At 37.9% G+C, this 13848-nt stretch overlaps 1 protein-coding gene across 4 annotated transcripts in view; it reads left to right on the forward strand.

Moving 5' to 3' along the window:
• STX7 (syntaxin 7) overlaps positions 1–11485 on the forward strand; it is a 37919-nt gene extending 26434 nt beyond the window's left edge. For 3 of the 4 annotated variants that reach the window (XM_006084473.3, XM_023750260.1, XM_023750261.1), the window contains 6 exons: positions 273–410; positions 1189–1241; positions 1773–1869; positions 3054–3126; positions 4884–4966; positions 8842–11485. In XM_006084473.3, coding sequence (XP_006084535.1) covers positions 273–410; positions 1189–1241; positions 1773–1869; positions 3054–3126; positions 4884–4966; positions 8842–8931 — 534 coding nt within the window. In that variant the 3' untranslated portion in view covers positions 8932–11485. Of the gene's footprint in view, positions 1–272; positions 411–1188; positions 1242–1772; positions 1870–3053; positions 3127–4883; positions 4967–7422; positions 7550–8841 lie in introns of those variants that run through there. The other variant, XM_006084474.3, reaches the window with a different exon arrangement.
• Positions 11486–13848: the final 2363 nt, after the last annotated feature.

A 13848-nucleotide genomic window follows, 5' to 3' on the forward strand; every position in this document is an offset into this window, starting at 1 on the left:
AAATAACCTCAAAATCATGACCCAGACTTCAGGATGAAAATTCGAGGTAAGGACTTCAGCATTATGGACTTTTTGCCTCAAGGTAAATTTATACAACTTTTGAACATATTGTCAGAATGTTATTAAGAGTCCATGAGTAAGACCCTGTAATTGGAGAGTGAGCGAGAATTTCAGAATTAAATAAAGAGCCAGCTAGTGGTGAAACTGCTTTTGCAAATTCTGTAGAACTTCACAGCTTGATTCTAGTAGGTTTTTATTCCCCTTTCCTCTAGCGTCAAAGGAAAATACAGAAGGACCGCTTAGTGGCTGAGTTCACAACATCACTGACAAACTTTCAGAAGGTCCAGAGGCAAGCTGCTGAGAAAGAGAAAGACTTCGTGGCGCGAGTGAGAGCCAGTTCCAGGGTATCTGTAAGTATCTAAAAGGCATTGTAAAATGAGCACAGTACTCTGGGGATCCCTCAGAAGTCCACATTGACGTATTTTTTAAGTCATAAAGCTTAGAAATCAGTATTTGAGTAATGTTGAAGTGTTTCTGCTCAGTTTTTAAGAAGGATGATAGTTATGTAGTTATGTATTACTGCGGTTATTTTGTCCATGTCATGGAACAAACTATTATAGATTATATTAAAAATATAGAAATATTTTGTCAGAAAAGATTAGGGGTCAAATCCTAAATAATATTCCCACACTTACGGACCCTGAAGCTGTTACTGAGGGCTCGTGCTCGTGTAGAGAGCACTCTGCTCCGGGGTTGTATGAAGGTGGAAATGGACAGAGTGAATATATATTGTACAAATATTAAAGAATATTCACCTGGAGAAAATAAATGAACAGATAATTTAGAGTAGAATTTTGACTTAGTCTAATTTAAAGTTCCCTTAAACACTGTCACAAGTTGTTTTCTTGTTTCTTAATGTAGAGTTTCCAAGATTATGTTACATTTTAATTAAATAAGGTTTATTAAATGTTCTTAGAAATATTTAATGAGTGCCATCCTTGTCATTTTAGGGTATAATTTTATTATTACTTGAAGTAGTTGGCCTAAAATATTAGAACAATTTTTTTTCTTTACACATATATTCACATGCACATGTAAAAACAGTCTAGGTTATTGTAAGGGAAAATGTGAATGTTGCATGTTTTTTCTTTGCCCCTTCTCAATCCACTCTATTGCTCAATTATTCAGGGTGGTTTTCCTGAGGAGAGCTCAAAAGACAGGAATCTTGTATCGTGGGAAAGGTAAGAGGTATAAAACATTATACAGATCAAAAGATACTTATTCAAATACATCTTATGTATTATGGTCCCTAGAACAGAATTAAAGCTTTCAGTATATTATATTATGACTACCCTAAATTACTTATAAATTGAAAACAAATAATAAATTTGAAAAAAAGTTTGAATCAGTTTTTATTGTATAATCTATAAATATATAAAAATATTCCAATACAGGAATAACTTTCTAATTATTTGTCCAAATAAATATTGCTTAATTATCATTTGATATATTCTCTTGTGTGAGGTTTAAGTCAACCAAAAAAGAAATATCCAGCTGCCAAATACAGCTTCCAATAATTAAATCATAACTCTAAAAAAATAGTATCCATCATATGGAATAAGAGTAAAATTTGATGAATATTTCTGTTATATTCTTAGAATTTGAGCAATTCTCTGACTGTAAAAAATATTCCACTTAGTATTTTTTAGTAGGAAAGAAGTCCCATTGGTTTAATACTCTTTCTTTTTTCCATATTCTTTTCTTTTTATTAGCCAAACTCAATCTCAAGTGCAAGTGCAAGATGACGAAATTACAGAGGATGACCTCCGCCTTATCCATGAGAGAGAGTCTTCTATTAGGCAACTTGAAGTAAGCTTTACATTGTAGAGTCGGACTGCTGTTCAGTTCTTAGTGACTTTGTCCTCAAGATGCGTAGCTAATGCTGGGGGAGGGGTCGAGAAAGGAAACTAAATAAATATATCTATTTGGTGGCATTTCTGATATAAATTAGAATAATGCCTTTAAAAAACATCTCTTTAGAATTTGTGCCTGGGTGAGAGGACATACTCTCTTCCACTTTAACATTTTTTTTTAAATTCTTTTAAGTCATCTCAGGTCACTTTAGCATTGAGAAAATTATCGGTGTGGAGGTAAATGTCTGTTCAGCGAGTCTGATGCCTTCTACGGCACATGATTTCATCTGCAGTGTAATGACTTTTACAAGGGCTTTAAAAGTATTTTATTTCTCTTTAGTATGTTTATGACATTCAAAAGATCTAAAGCCTTAGTTCTTATGGCACTTGCATGTTCCCTAGAGGGTGAGCTCGTAATAGCTAACAGTAGCTGCAGTTTACTGAGGGCTTCCATGTGCCAAGTACTGTGGTGACAAGCTCTGTATGTTCACTGTCTCATTAGTTCTCGTAAATCTCTGTGAAGTGTTAACTGTGACATTACCATCGCCATATTATAGATGGGGAAACTAAGACAGGGATGAATATGAAAATTGCCCCATCCCTCCTGAATAAAGTATCAAAACTTTACTCTTTAATCAGGTAAAATAATAGTTATTATATATTGAAGAAAAGTAAATTTATAACTTTTTAACCCATCACATTTCATAAATTTGCATACACCTAATGTTTTATTCTTTTAAATTGTCAAATTGATGTACAGATTTTTACTAGAAATATATCATAAGAATATTTTATGCCCTTATGAGGAAATAGCAAGACTAATGCTTGTGATAACAAAGCATCAGATTATATAACATAAACTTGGTAATCACAGCCCTTTCCTAATACAGATCCTTTATTTTCATCCTGCTGTGCTTAATATTTTTAATGTTACAAACTTATTTTAGGGATTGGTTACTGTTATTCAAGCTCTGCTTAGCTGGGATTGCTTATAGTAGAATAATTTTCTGTTGTTTCCGAAATTTATGCATTAAATCTCTTATGTATGGCGGTTTGGTTTTTGTTTTGTTTTGAATTTTCCCCTTCTGTGTATTAGGGACTGAATTTCTGATTTTAATAATATGTGCCTTTTTCTCTTAGGCTGATATTATGGATATTAATGAAATATTTAAAGATTTGGGAATGATGATTCATGAGCAAGGAGATGTGATAGGTAAGCCCTGCTGATTAGATTTTATTTTATGAGATGTGAGCAAACTACCTGAAGTTTTTACCTGTGGTTACTTCTCAAACAAGAGTAACTGTTCCCTCTCTTCTTTGTTTCCTCTGAAATCAAAAGCATAGTATACAGCAGACAAAGCATCACCCTTGGCATTATCTAAAACAGATCTCACCCTAGCTGGTTTTGCTCAGTGGATAGAGCGTTGGCCTGCGGACTGAAGGGTCCTGGGTTCGATCCGGGCAAGGGCACATGCCCAGGTTATGGCCTGATCCCCAGTAGGGGGCATGCAGGAGGCAGCCGATCAATGATTCTGTCATCATTGATGGTTCTATCTCTCTCTGCCTCTCCTTTCCTCTCTGTAAACAATAAAAATATGTTTAAAAAAACCAAACAAAACAGATCTCATTTTTGGCTCCTAGTGGTTGAAATGACCAGATCCATTTATTTTAGAATCCTCCAATTTAATCGGGCCTCCTGCTGAGATCATGGAAGGCACCATAAGATGTCATTCTAGCTCATTTCCAGGATCTCTGGTCTTATCCCAATCTAATTCTCATCACAGTAAGGACTTCTGGGAAAATTTGTGCTATTTATAATTGTGCGTGCTATCTTGCCTTTTAGATTAGAGGGACTAGGTAGCTATTTGCCTGATCATTCATCCTGAGAGGTTTTGGTAGATATATTTAGTAGTATTACTTAGAATTCTTTTTAAAAATTTCTTAAAAATAAACCAGTGACTAAGGCTCCCTTTAAGTTTTAAATGTAATAGTGATTCATTTAAGGTGTCATTGTCAGCACTGATCAGGATCCTGATCATTTTGAAATATGAATATATATATAAAGATACATTTAATATGCTTTCTGAATTTGGTTCCATTGAAATACTTGAGCCTATGTAGTTCAATAGATCAATAGAACTATTATTCGTCCATTCTTAGTCTCTTCTCTCACCCTAGTAAATCACAGGGTAAAATTTCGAAAACCACAAATATTTATTGAGTGCCTACTGTATCCAGGCACAAATGCAGGCATTGGGGATTCAGCTGAAATTAAATAATAGATAAAGGACCCTGTCTTCATAGATCTTATAATCTAATTGAAGAAGAGAGACAATAAAAAAGGAAAGGGAAGTCAATGGTGAAAAGTGCTGTGGGGAAATAAGGCCAGGGTAGGGCACAGGAGTGCTGGAGGCAGAGAATGTTGCTGCTTTACATAGTCAGGTAATGCCTTACTCACAGGTGACATTTCGGTGAAGACTTCTTAGGTAAGAGAGCAAGTAAGAGAAAGTGTTCCAGACAAAGGGAGCAGCAGGTGCAAAGGCCTGTGGGCAGAAGCACGTCTGACTTCTTGGGTGAGTGATGTGAGCAGGAGGAGCGTGGAGGTGATGTCAGACGTCACAGGGATGCCATCATGTAGGATCCTGAGCCGCTGTAAGGACTTCTGTTATTAACAGGCGGGAAGCCAGAGAAGGTTTGAGCAGAGGAGTGTTATAATATGACATGGGTTTTAAGGCTCACTCTGGCTTCTAGGTTGAGAACAGACTGTAAAGGGGCAACACCGAAAGCAAAGAGACCACTTAAAGGGCTATTTCAGGGACCCAGATGAGCAATTATATTGCCTTGGATCAGATAGTAACATTAACCTTTGGATAAGGAACGTGTTCGTTCTTACCTTGAGTGAAATCTAGTGATTTGGGCAGCTCTCCCTGTAGCATCAACATGTGTTTACAGTTGTGTGTTGTTTTACAGATAGCATAGAAGCCAACGTCGAGAACGCAGAGGTGCATGTTCAGCAAGCAAACCAGCAGCTGTCGAGGGCATCAGATTATCAGGTAATATTAACTCGAGTAAATTATCTTATAACTCGGACTTTTAACTATGTGAGCGTGAGTGTGAATGATCAGGTGTAAAGTGGCTAGAGTTGTTTAAGTTTAAAATCCCATGGAAGACAGATCAGAAATATGCCAGTCAGTGTAAACTGCAGTTAGCCTGAATGTTTCAGGGTCAAACCAGAATCGTGGCTGCAGGGATAGGAACTTGGATGTTAGCGTCCTGAGGGGAACAATAGGGAGGGAACGCCAGGCTTTTCTGACAGGCTCTGATGTCACCGTGACATTCCAACCCAGAACCTCTTGGACAGCCTGTTTCTCACTGTTCCCTTCCACCTTCTCTTCCCTTCTTGTCAATGACACTGTGGACTAAGGGGCAAGGATTTCTGTCCTACAGAGATCTCTTCAGGTCCCGTGGAAATCAGACATTCAAACCTCGGTTCTTGAACCTCTCCCATCTCAAACAATTCGGTTCCCAACCAAGTTGTTCACAGAAAAAATGTCTCGATTGTTGAAGTTACCAAACTTCCGTTTTCAACCTGACAACCCTTTCACACTGATACCTCAGCAAGACCAAAAGCATCTCTCATGCCGCAAACAAAGGAGAGAATGCTTTTGTTGCTGGTGAAATCAGTTTTAAAACATAAGAGGCCTTCACGAGTGCTGATGTTGCTAAGGGTGTAAAGAAACACTAATCACAGGCAATGGAAGAGGTAGAAGAACTGTTGCTGATTTGGATAAAGGAAAAGCAGTTAGCTGGTGATAGCATTTCGGAGGCAGTGATATATGAACAAGCAAAGATGCTGCATGCTGACCTGGAAGACACCCCTGGACTGAGTGCTGAAAGTGACTCCTTTAAGGAGAGGAGTGGGGGGTTCAATAAGTTTAAGAAAAGAAGTGTTTATAGATTAAACAGTACATTAGACATATACTGTATATAAGAAAGATTAAAATAATCATTTGGGGATCAGTTTACATTATTTCTAATGGGGAAAAAAATGATTCCATTTTTTAACCAATTGCTTCTCAAACAGCCTTCCAGAACGGGTTAAGTTTGAGAACCGAGGTTTCACTGTATTCAGTGTCCTTGACTATTGGGTATTCTGTCAGCATTCAGCAGGCCCTTCACTAGGAGTAAATTGATTTCTTAAGTAAATCAGGTTAATATAAAGAGTCCATATGTATGTATCAAATATAAAGTATGTTTCAAGTACTATATGCATATCAGGACCATGAACTATCAATATATTGTTGAATATGTAGACCTTTGATATTCGAAAGGAAAGAAAGCCAGGTTTTTTGGAAACCACTAAGTCCCACTTAAGATTTGACTTTCCTTTCAAAACTTCATTTTTGTTGTTGTCCATAATTATTTTCTCAGACCTTGTTACCTTCTTATAAAATATCTAAGATTTGTACCATCTTAGATGTTTCCAGTTGCTTTTTACTCTTCTCACTAACTATAAAAGTTCCCTTTAATGTCAATGCCATTTTTTCACTGGACAGATCACTGCATATTCAGTGATATGTAGAGAACAATGAAGCTGTATAGAGACGCTGAGTTACAGCCAGTTACATTCACTGATGGAGTAATGCATATTTACCCGTCTATTTGCATGTGATTCAGATATGCACCACTGAAGAACTAACGTCATTGTGTCATAGACTGTATTACTCATAAATAGTTAGACACGCACGGTAATCTGTAAATGCCAACAGTTATAACTGCTCAAACATAGTGTGTAGCAGGATTCTTCAGTGACTGGGCTTACATATTATTTCATTTGGCTTTTGGGCTTTGGGGGAATGTAGATATATACAAGTTTTACTTTTCCTCTTCCTTATGCAAGGAAAAGCCTGCAGCCTCCCTGGGGAAAAGAAACACATCTTTCCAGGCTGCACCTCCAAAACTGGAGCTGCCCTTATGCTTAACTTGGGAGGCCCCACAGGGATGAGAAAAGAGCCACACAACACAGGTCCCAGGAAAAGAGCCGCTTTCCAATAGTCCTACTTGGAAGCCTTGATAGTAAACTCCTGCCTTTGCAAAATAGGGTGCTTCTAAATAGGTTGGGTGGACCATGAGCATAGAAGAAGGTGATAAATGCTCTTACCACTGCAGCACCCCAAGGACCTTACTACCTGACCCTAGGGAGGGTTCCCCAGGTAACAGCTGTACTGTAGTGGAATGAATACCTGTGACTGTTCATAAAGGTGTATTACACGTGTCTGGGGTAAGCAAGTGGAGTCTGGGGAAAATATGTGAGCATGATATTGAAACTTTAGAGGAATTATGTTTTATATATAAGGGGTATTCAGTTGAAAAATTAGATGAATATGTGGAATACTGAAAGTATTCACCATTTTCAGGGTAACTTCAGAGTCAGAAACATACTTTTTATAAATTTAATGGTACTTCTGGTTGACACAAAGTATATTTACAAATTTTTCTACTCTGCAAGAAAAAGGATTCCTGCATGTTGCTGTGAGATACACAAGCCATTAAGAAATATAGAAATCTACAACTGGGCCAGGAATGAAGAATGGAATAAATCTTTAATCTTTATATTTTAAATGACTGTATCTTAATTTTTTTGCCTCTTTGTTTTTTATTTGTATGTTGAGAGTTTGAATGCAGTTTTCATGAATATGAAAGAATGAGAGTGATTTTGGAAACTAATAAAATAACTGGGAAAAATTGCTCAACACTTATTCTTGCTGACATTTTCAGAGAATTCATTTTGAAGAACAACTTTTTAAAAAAATTATTTTTCAATTACAGTTGATATACAATATTATATTAGTTTCAAATGTACAACATAGTGATTAGATATTTATATGCCTTATGGAGTGATCACCCCAATAAGTCTAGTATCCACCTGACACCAACATATTTATTATAATATTATTGACTATACTAGAGGCCCAGTGCACAAAATTCGTGCACGGGGGCGGCGGGGGCGGGGAGAGGGAGGAGTTATCCCTCAGCCCGGCCTGCACCCTCTCCAATCTGGGACCCCTCGGACATCCCTCTCACAATCCAGGACCACTGGCTCCTAACCGCTCACCTGCCTGCCTGCATGATCACCCCTAACCACCTCTGCCTGCCTGCCTGCCTGATCGCCCCTAACCACCTCTGCCTGCCGGCCTGATTGCCCCCTAACTGCTCCCCTGCTGGCCTGATTGCCGCCTAACCACTCCCCTGCCAACCTGATCACCCCCAAATGCTCTCCCCTGCTGGCCTGATTGCCCCCAACTGCCCTCCCCTACCGGCCTGATCACCCCCACCTGTCTTCTCCTGCCAGCCTGTTCGTCCCCTAACTGCTTGCTCCCCCACTGGCCTGATCGCCCCTAACTGCCTCTGCTTTGGCCCCCGCCACCGTGGCTTTGTCCAGAGGAAGTCAGACATGTGGAAGATGTCTAATTAGCATATTGCCCTTTTATTAGTATAGATTTCCTGTGCTATACTTTACATCCCTGTGACTATTTTTATAACTGGCAATTTGAAGTACAATTTTTTTTAAGAACAACTTTTTGCCGAAAGTTTAAAATTTATAAGCTTTTAAGCTGTTCTTTGTTTTCATAGATAGATAACCTCAATCTAATGCTTTAAATCAGTAGTTTTTGTTTTCTTGTGTCTTCTACCCCAGAAAAAATATCCAAATATCCCTTGACTTGTCCCAGTCACTTGAGAAAAATATTTTTGAAAAAATAGTTCCATTGAATTGAAGAGATTTTTAAGAAGCAAAAAAATACAGCCAAGAATTTTGGGGGCAATAAATTGCTATTGATTTTACTCTAGAAATGAACCAAATGATTTTCAGTTGCTATGGTGATGCTTCTTTACATTTGTAAACGTGTTTTTGTTTTTGCATCTGCAGCGCAAATCCAGAAAAACCATCTGCATCATCATTTCTCTCCTTGTCATCGGAATTGTAATTATTGGTGTCATATGGGGAGTGAAAGGCTAAAATTATGAAGGAGCACAGTGTTGCACTGTGTTATCTAAATTATGTAGGAAAGCTCCTGCAATCATGTTTTTTTTACTGTTATTTTAAAGGTGTTGCATAAAGGATGGCTCCCAAACTTTTTATTTGGGGGGAATTTTCCTTTGGATCAAATATGATATTTCCTAATACTGAAAGTTTTTCTAAATATCAGTGCTGGCATAACTTCCATGATTTTTGGTCTAATAACTTAGTTTTTGCCCACATTGTATGTGTCTTTCATGTATAATTTATTTATCCTGTTGACTTCATTTTTGGAATTAATAAATTTAAAGGTGTGTGTGTGTGTGTGCGTGTGTTCTGTGGGCATCTGTCTCTCATGTCACAATGTAACATGCACCCAGACTTGTGTTACTTCAATTAAAAATCAAAAATTTAATTTGGATTAGGGCCAGCAGAGGAAATATTCTCAATAACTTAAAACAAATTGACCTGTTTCTGTTGGCTTTTTTTTTTCTGGTTTATACCAGCACAGATTATCTATTCAACTTTTACTGTTGTCTTCTCTTAAGACCCTTGATTACTCTGAATGAAGTCAGTGAAAAATTTCCTACTATGTTTCAAATACCTGATGTGTATATATTAAGCATTTGCTGTAGATTGCCTGGTGAAATAGTAAGGGTAGATTGTTTTTACATAGGCTCTGTTTAAATCTGACATTTACTGAAGAATGTGTAGTCACTTTAAATGTGTGATGTGATTTGGAAGGAGAGTATGACAAATCAATACCTATTGTGCTGGAATTCTAAAGATCCCAACCTGTTACTCTGCTGTGCATTTCCACAGCTATTATAATGGAAATTAATGATCTTGCCTTACATCCTGTAGAATAATGGTCACATTTGTATCCTGAGGTCAAAATTATTGGGGAGGTAACTGTTCCACAATTAATGTTTTTCGGCACCCAGCACTTAAAATATAGTGTTTATCTTGAATACCATTTTGTACCATCTTCACTGGAAAAAAATGCCAATTAACTCACTTGCCTTTTTTGAGTCAATGTTGTTTTAATGCACTAATATGAATACTGTAAAGAGGATTATCTTATTTTATAGTTTGTATTTCGTATTGTTCTTATATAGCAAGGGCAGTGTTTTATATGGCTGCTATGAGCTTCAAATGGGAACAATAAACAAACAACTAAATAGGTGTGTGGGTGATGGGTGATGCAGGGAGAACTCATACTTTCTATCTGGTCTGAAGTCAGTGCGAGCCCACTAGGCTCTTTGTAAATGCAGAAAAGCCTGCTGTTTCATGTCACACACCAGTATCTTATGGCTATGGGAGTCCCAGTGGCTTTCACAGATCACTTCAGTTGTGTGGTTTTTGTGTGGGTTTTTTTTGTGTGTTTTTTTGCCACAGTTGTACTTGATAAATGTTATGATCATAAAGACAAATGCATTTACCTTTATTTATTTTATGGTAAGTTCCCAAGAACAGCAAAAGCACTTAATTTTTTGGCATGATGTGAGCACCATTATTTAAAGTGTAATAATTTATAAGTGATTTTAACTGGGACACAAATCAGTGACTAAAACCAGGAACTTCAGTGACTTGCATTCTTTTAAGAATCATTAATTTTGAAGGGGGACATTTGCACAAAATATTTGGAACAGAAAGAATAGTCTTGATTAGAAAAAAAACAAAAAACCATTGCAGTCACCAAAATTTTAAAATTCTTGAAGTGTTCCTTTAGGTTTTAAAATCGCTTTGAAAGGTGGCAAAGCTTACACTATAGAAAATAAAATTAGAGTTGTTTTAATGACTGTCAACATATCAGAATTGTTTGAGGCAAACTGAGTCTCAAACTGAATAAGTTTCCTTATCAAATGACACATATTGTTCACTTCAGTGTCCTCCAAAGACATGCTGGATGACGCAGACTGAGGTTAACCAGCTTCTGTTCTTAAGCTGAATGACAGTGTGGCATGAATTATTTGGCCATTGTATTGGTTATTAAATATTATGAAAATGTTTTGGTTTTGCACAGTGATCGATGGTAAAAGAATAATTGGTGTCATTTCAACATAATGCAGGTTGTTTTTTTAGTGGGCATGGGATCACTCCAAAAATATGTAGATATGGATACAGATGGAACTCAGTCTAGGACAGCAAACCTTGGGCACAGCATCTGGAGTCAGGCCACTGAGCATGCCCGGTTCCCATGGCAGCATCTGCATCGTTGACTGAGAACACTGCTCCGTGGAAAGGTTGCCACTGAGTCCTACGGGGTCTTCACTGCTTTTGTTAAAAATGGCAAAATTTTCTACACAATAAAGTGTTTTGAACACCAGTCTTTTTAGACAAATTTATAATGAAGAAAGAAATGACTTTTGAAGACTTCTTGTTCCACAAAATTAGTCTTTAGTTTAGCAAGAAAAGTGCAGAATAGCTTTTATAGTTGGTATAATTTTTGTTTCTTTAAGTAGAAAAAAGAATGTTCTAATAAAAGATAAAACCTGTGTAAAAAAAAGTCATTGTCCACCATTTAATAATAAAGAGCAATTCACAAGAGTAATTTATTCAGCCTTTTTTTTGGGGGGGGAGGAGGCAAAATTGACTTTTTTACACATGATCAGGTTGCTGCAATAAAAATAAAATTTCAGAATGGGATGAAGAGAGTTGTTTGGGTAAGTTACGAGTTAAGTAACAATTTTTAGTTCATTTAAATGTGATAAAAATTCCTCATTAGTGGTGAGTAATAGCATCTTAAACAAAATATAAAGTTGTATATTTTCATGATTCAATGAATAAAAACAAAAAACTGACCTGTGGATCTCAGACTTCTCAGACGCTAAGCTTACCATAGGATCTGAGTAGCTTGACATCTGGGCAAGGAAACACACTTAGTAAAATTTACACCAGTAGGAGCTGAAACATGTATGTGGTGCCCCTTCTTTGACAAAATGCATGACATCTCTACTTAACATTGCCCAGTTACAGTTCATAAGTCAATGAAGAGAAGACCATTTCCCCCATATATTTAGGACTTTGTGTCCCAAAACACTGTAGCACAGGTAGTAGTAAAGAGACCGCCTGGATGCACACACACAGGGTCAGCAGGGTTCCCCAAAGTCCATGGTCACAGTGAAGCTCATTCACTGAGTTAATAAGACTGGGAAAACTCAGTTCTCTCTTTATGATGATTTAAACTACTCCAACATCTCAATCAGGATTCAGTCAGGGAAATAGCCACTTGATGTAAAAGAAAAGCGTTACAGTATACGGACTTCTGAGCTTCTACCTGCATCAGAAGGGCAGGCCACGAAGGTGAGTGTAGCAGCAGCAAGGATGGCCCCGAGTCACTGAATCTCCAAACATTGGACGTTCGTGCCTCCTCAGCTTGTAGCAGAAACACCAGTGGGACTTAAGCGGGGGGCTGCCACCAGCCTGCTTGGCTGTCAGAGCACCAGAGCAGGTGGCCTGCAAGAGATTGGGAAGCCTGCCCTTCACTTCAGCCTCCCCTTTTCTCTGGGGATACCTCTCATTGGTCCATCTGTCATTGGTCCATCTGACTTAGAACCAGAGGTGAAGGGGAGCCTGGGAAGAGTAGTTCCTGGCTTCCCTGCAGTACAGAGGACACGCACTTCAGAAGGACGCAGTAATGTTGCGGTAATGAAACACTGAAATGCAGAAAGACCATAAACTACGTGAAGCAGAAGGCCTCCCAGAATTTTCTTCTTTCATTAGGGCTTCTAAATGGTATGTCAATTTTTCCAACCAGAACAAAGTCTATATATACCAACATGGAGGCCCAACCACCTAACTGTTTTCTCTTTCCATAGTTGCTCAATAAACATTTGCTGGCTTAATTGGGCACTTATTTTGTGCCAGGCTGCTACATTCCTGGCACAGAGTATAAGAGTGAACCAAAAGAATATGTTCTCTGCCCTCGGGAGCTTTTGGTGTTCAGCATGTGAAAAACACGTGGTGTGTAAGCAAGAAAGAAAATGGTGGGTGGGAGAGGAAGGAGGCACAGAGGAAAGATCATCACTCAGACTGCCTGGCACCTGAGACTGGACCATTCACTCTTAGGGACTGGCTTCCTGTGTATCCTCTTCCCTCCTTACCAAGTAACTGAATTTCATTTTCTTTGCTCCATTAACAGACTGCCAAAAAATTGATAATTTTCTCAAGAGTGGCTACTAATTTGAAAGGCAATCTGTATGTAATGTCTCCAAAAAAGGAACCTTCCTTCTTTTGGTGGCAGCATCTGGATTCAGAGGTAGGGCTTCCTGATAGGACTGACATTTATAGGACTTTTGCAGAATTATTGCTCCTGATAAAGCACAGCATTGGAAAGAAGGGAAAGAACAAGGGGGATTTGGAACCTATATTTCCTTAGGATGCACTCAAAGCCAATGCATGACGAATGCTCCTGGCAAAATGCTCTTTAAAATCTGTCTAATTTAACCCTACCCTATCCCTTAGCAAATCTTTTTTGTTTTTTAATCAAAAGGGAATAAAGAATACCCGCTTAATGGCTCATTTGACCCATTTCTTATAATTCACATACTATGTCAGTATGTCCATCTTAATGCTTGGTTTTGGCAATCATTTGGTTAACAAATGAAAATTGTATAATGTCTTATTTTTCTCCAAATAATCCTAATTTGAAGGGCAGAAATAGATCCGAATAACTGACACACTACATATGTTTTTATAGACACTGTTGCTTCTGGCAAGTTTTTAAGAGGTTGGTTACTCAATTACTCAGAGTGGGATTCCTGTAGGTTTTGTGCCGTGATGGCATTTCTGCTGAAAATGTAAGTGGCGGAAGGCAAAACCAGATTTCCTGTGCAGTTGTTGCATGCATAACACCCTTGCTTGTTTTAGAGGGAGTCTGCTAGAACCGAACTGAGTCTTTAAATAAACTTGAAA

Source organism: Myotis lucifugus, unplaced genomic scaffold (genome assembly GCF_000147115.1).
Source record: "Myotis lucifugus unplaced genomic scaffold, Myoluc2.0 scaffold_11, whole genome shotgun sequence".
Lineage (NCBI taxonomy): Eukaryota > Metazoa > Chordata > Mammalia > Chiroptera > Vespertilionidae > Myotis > Myotis lucifugus.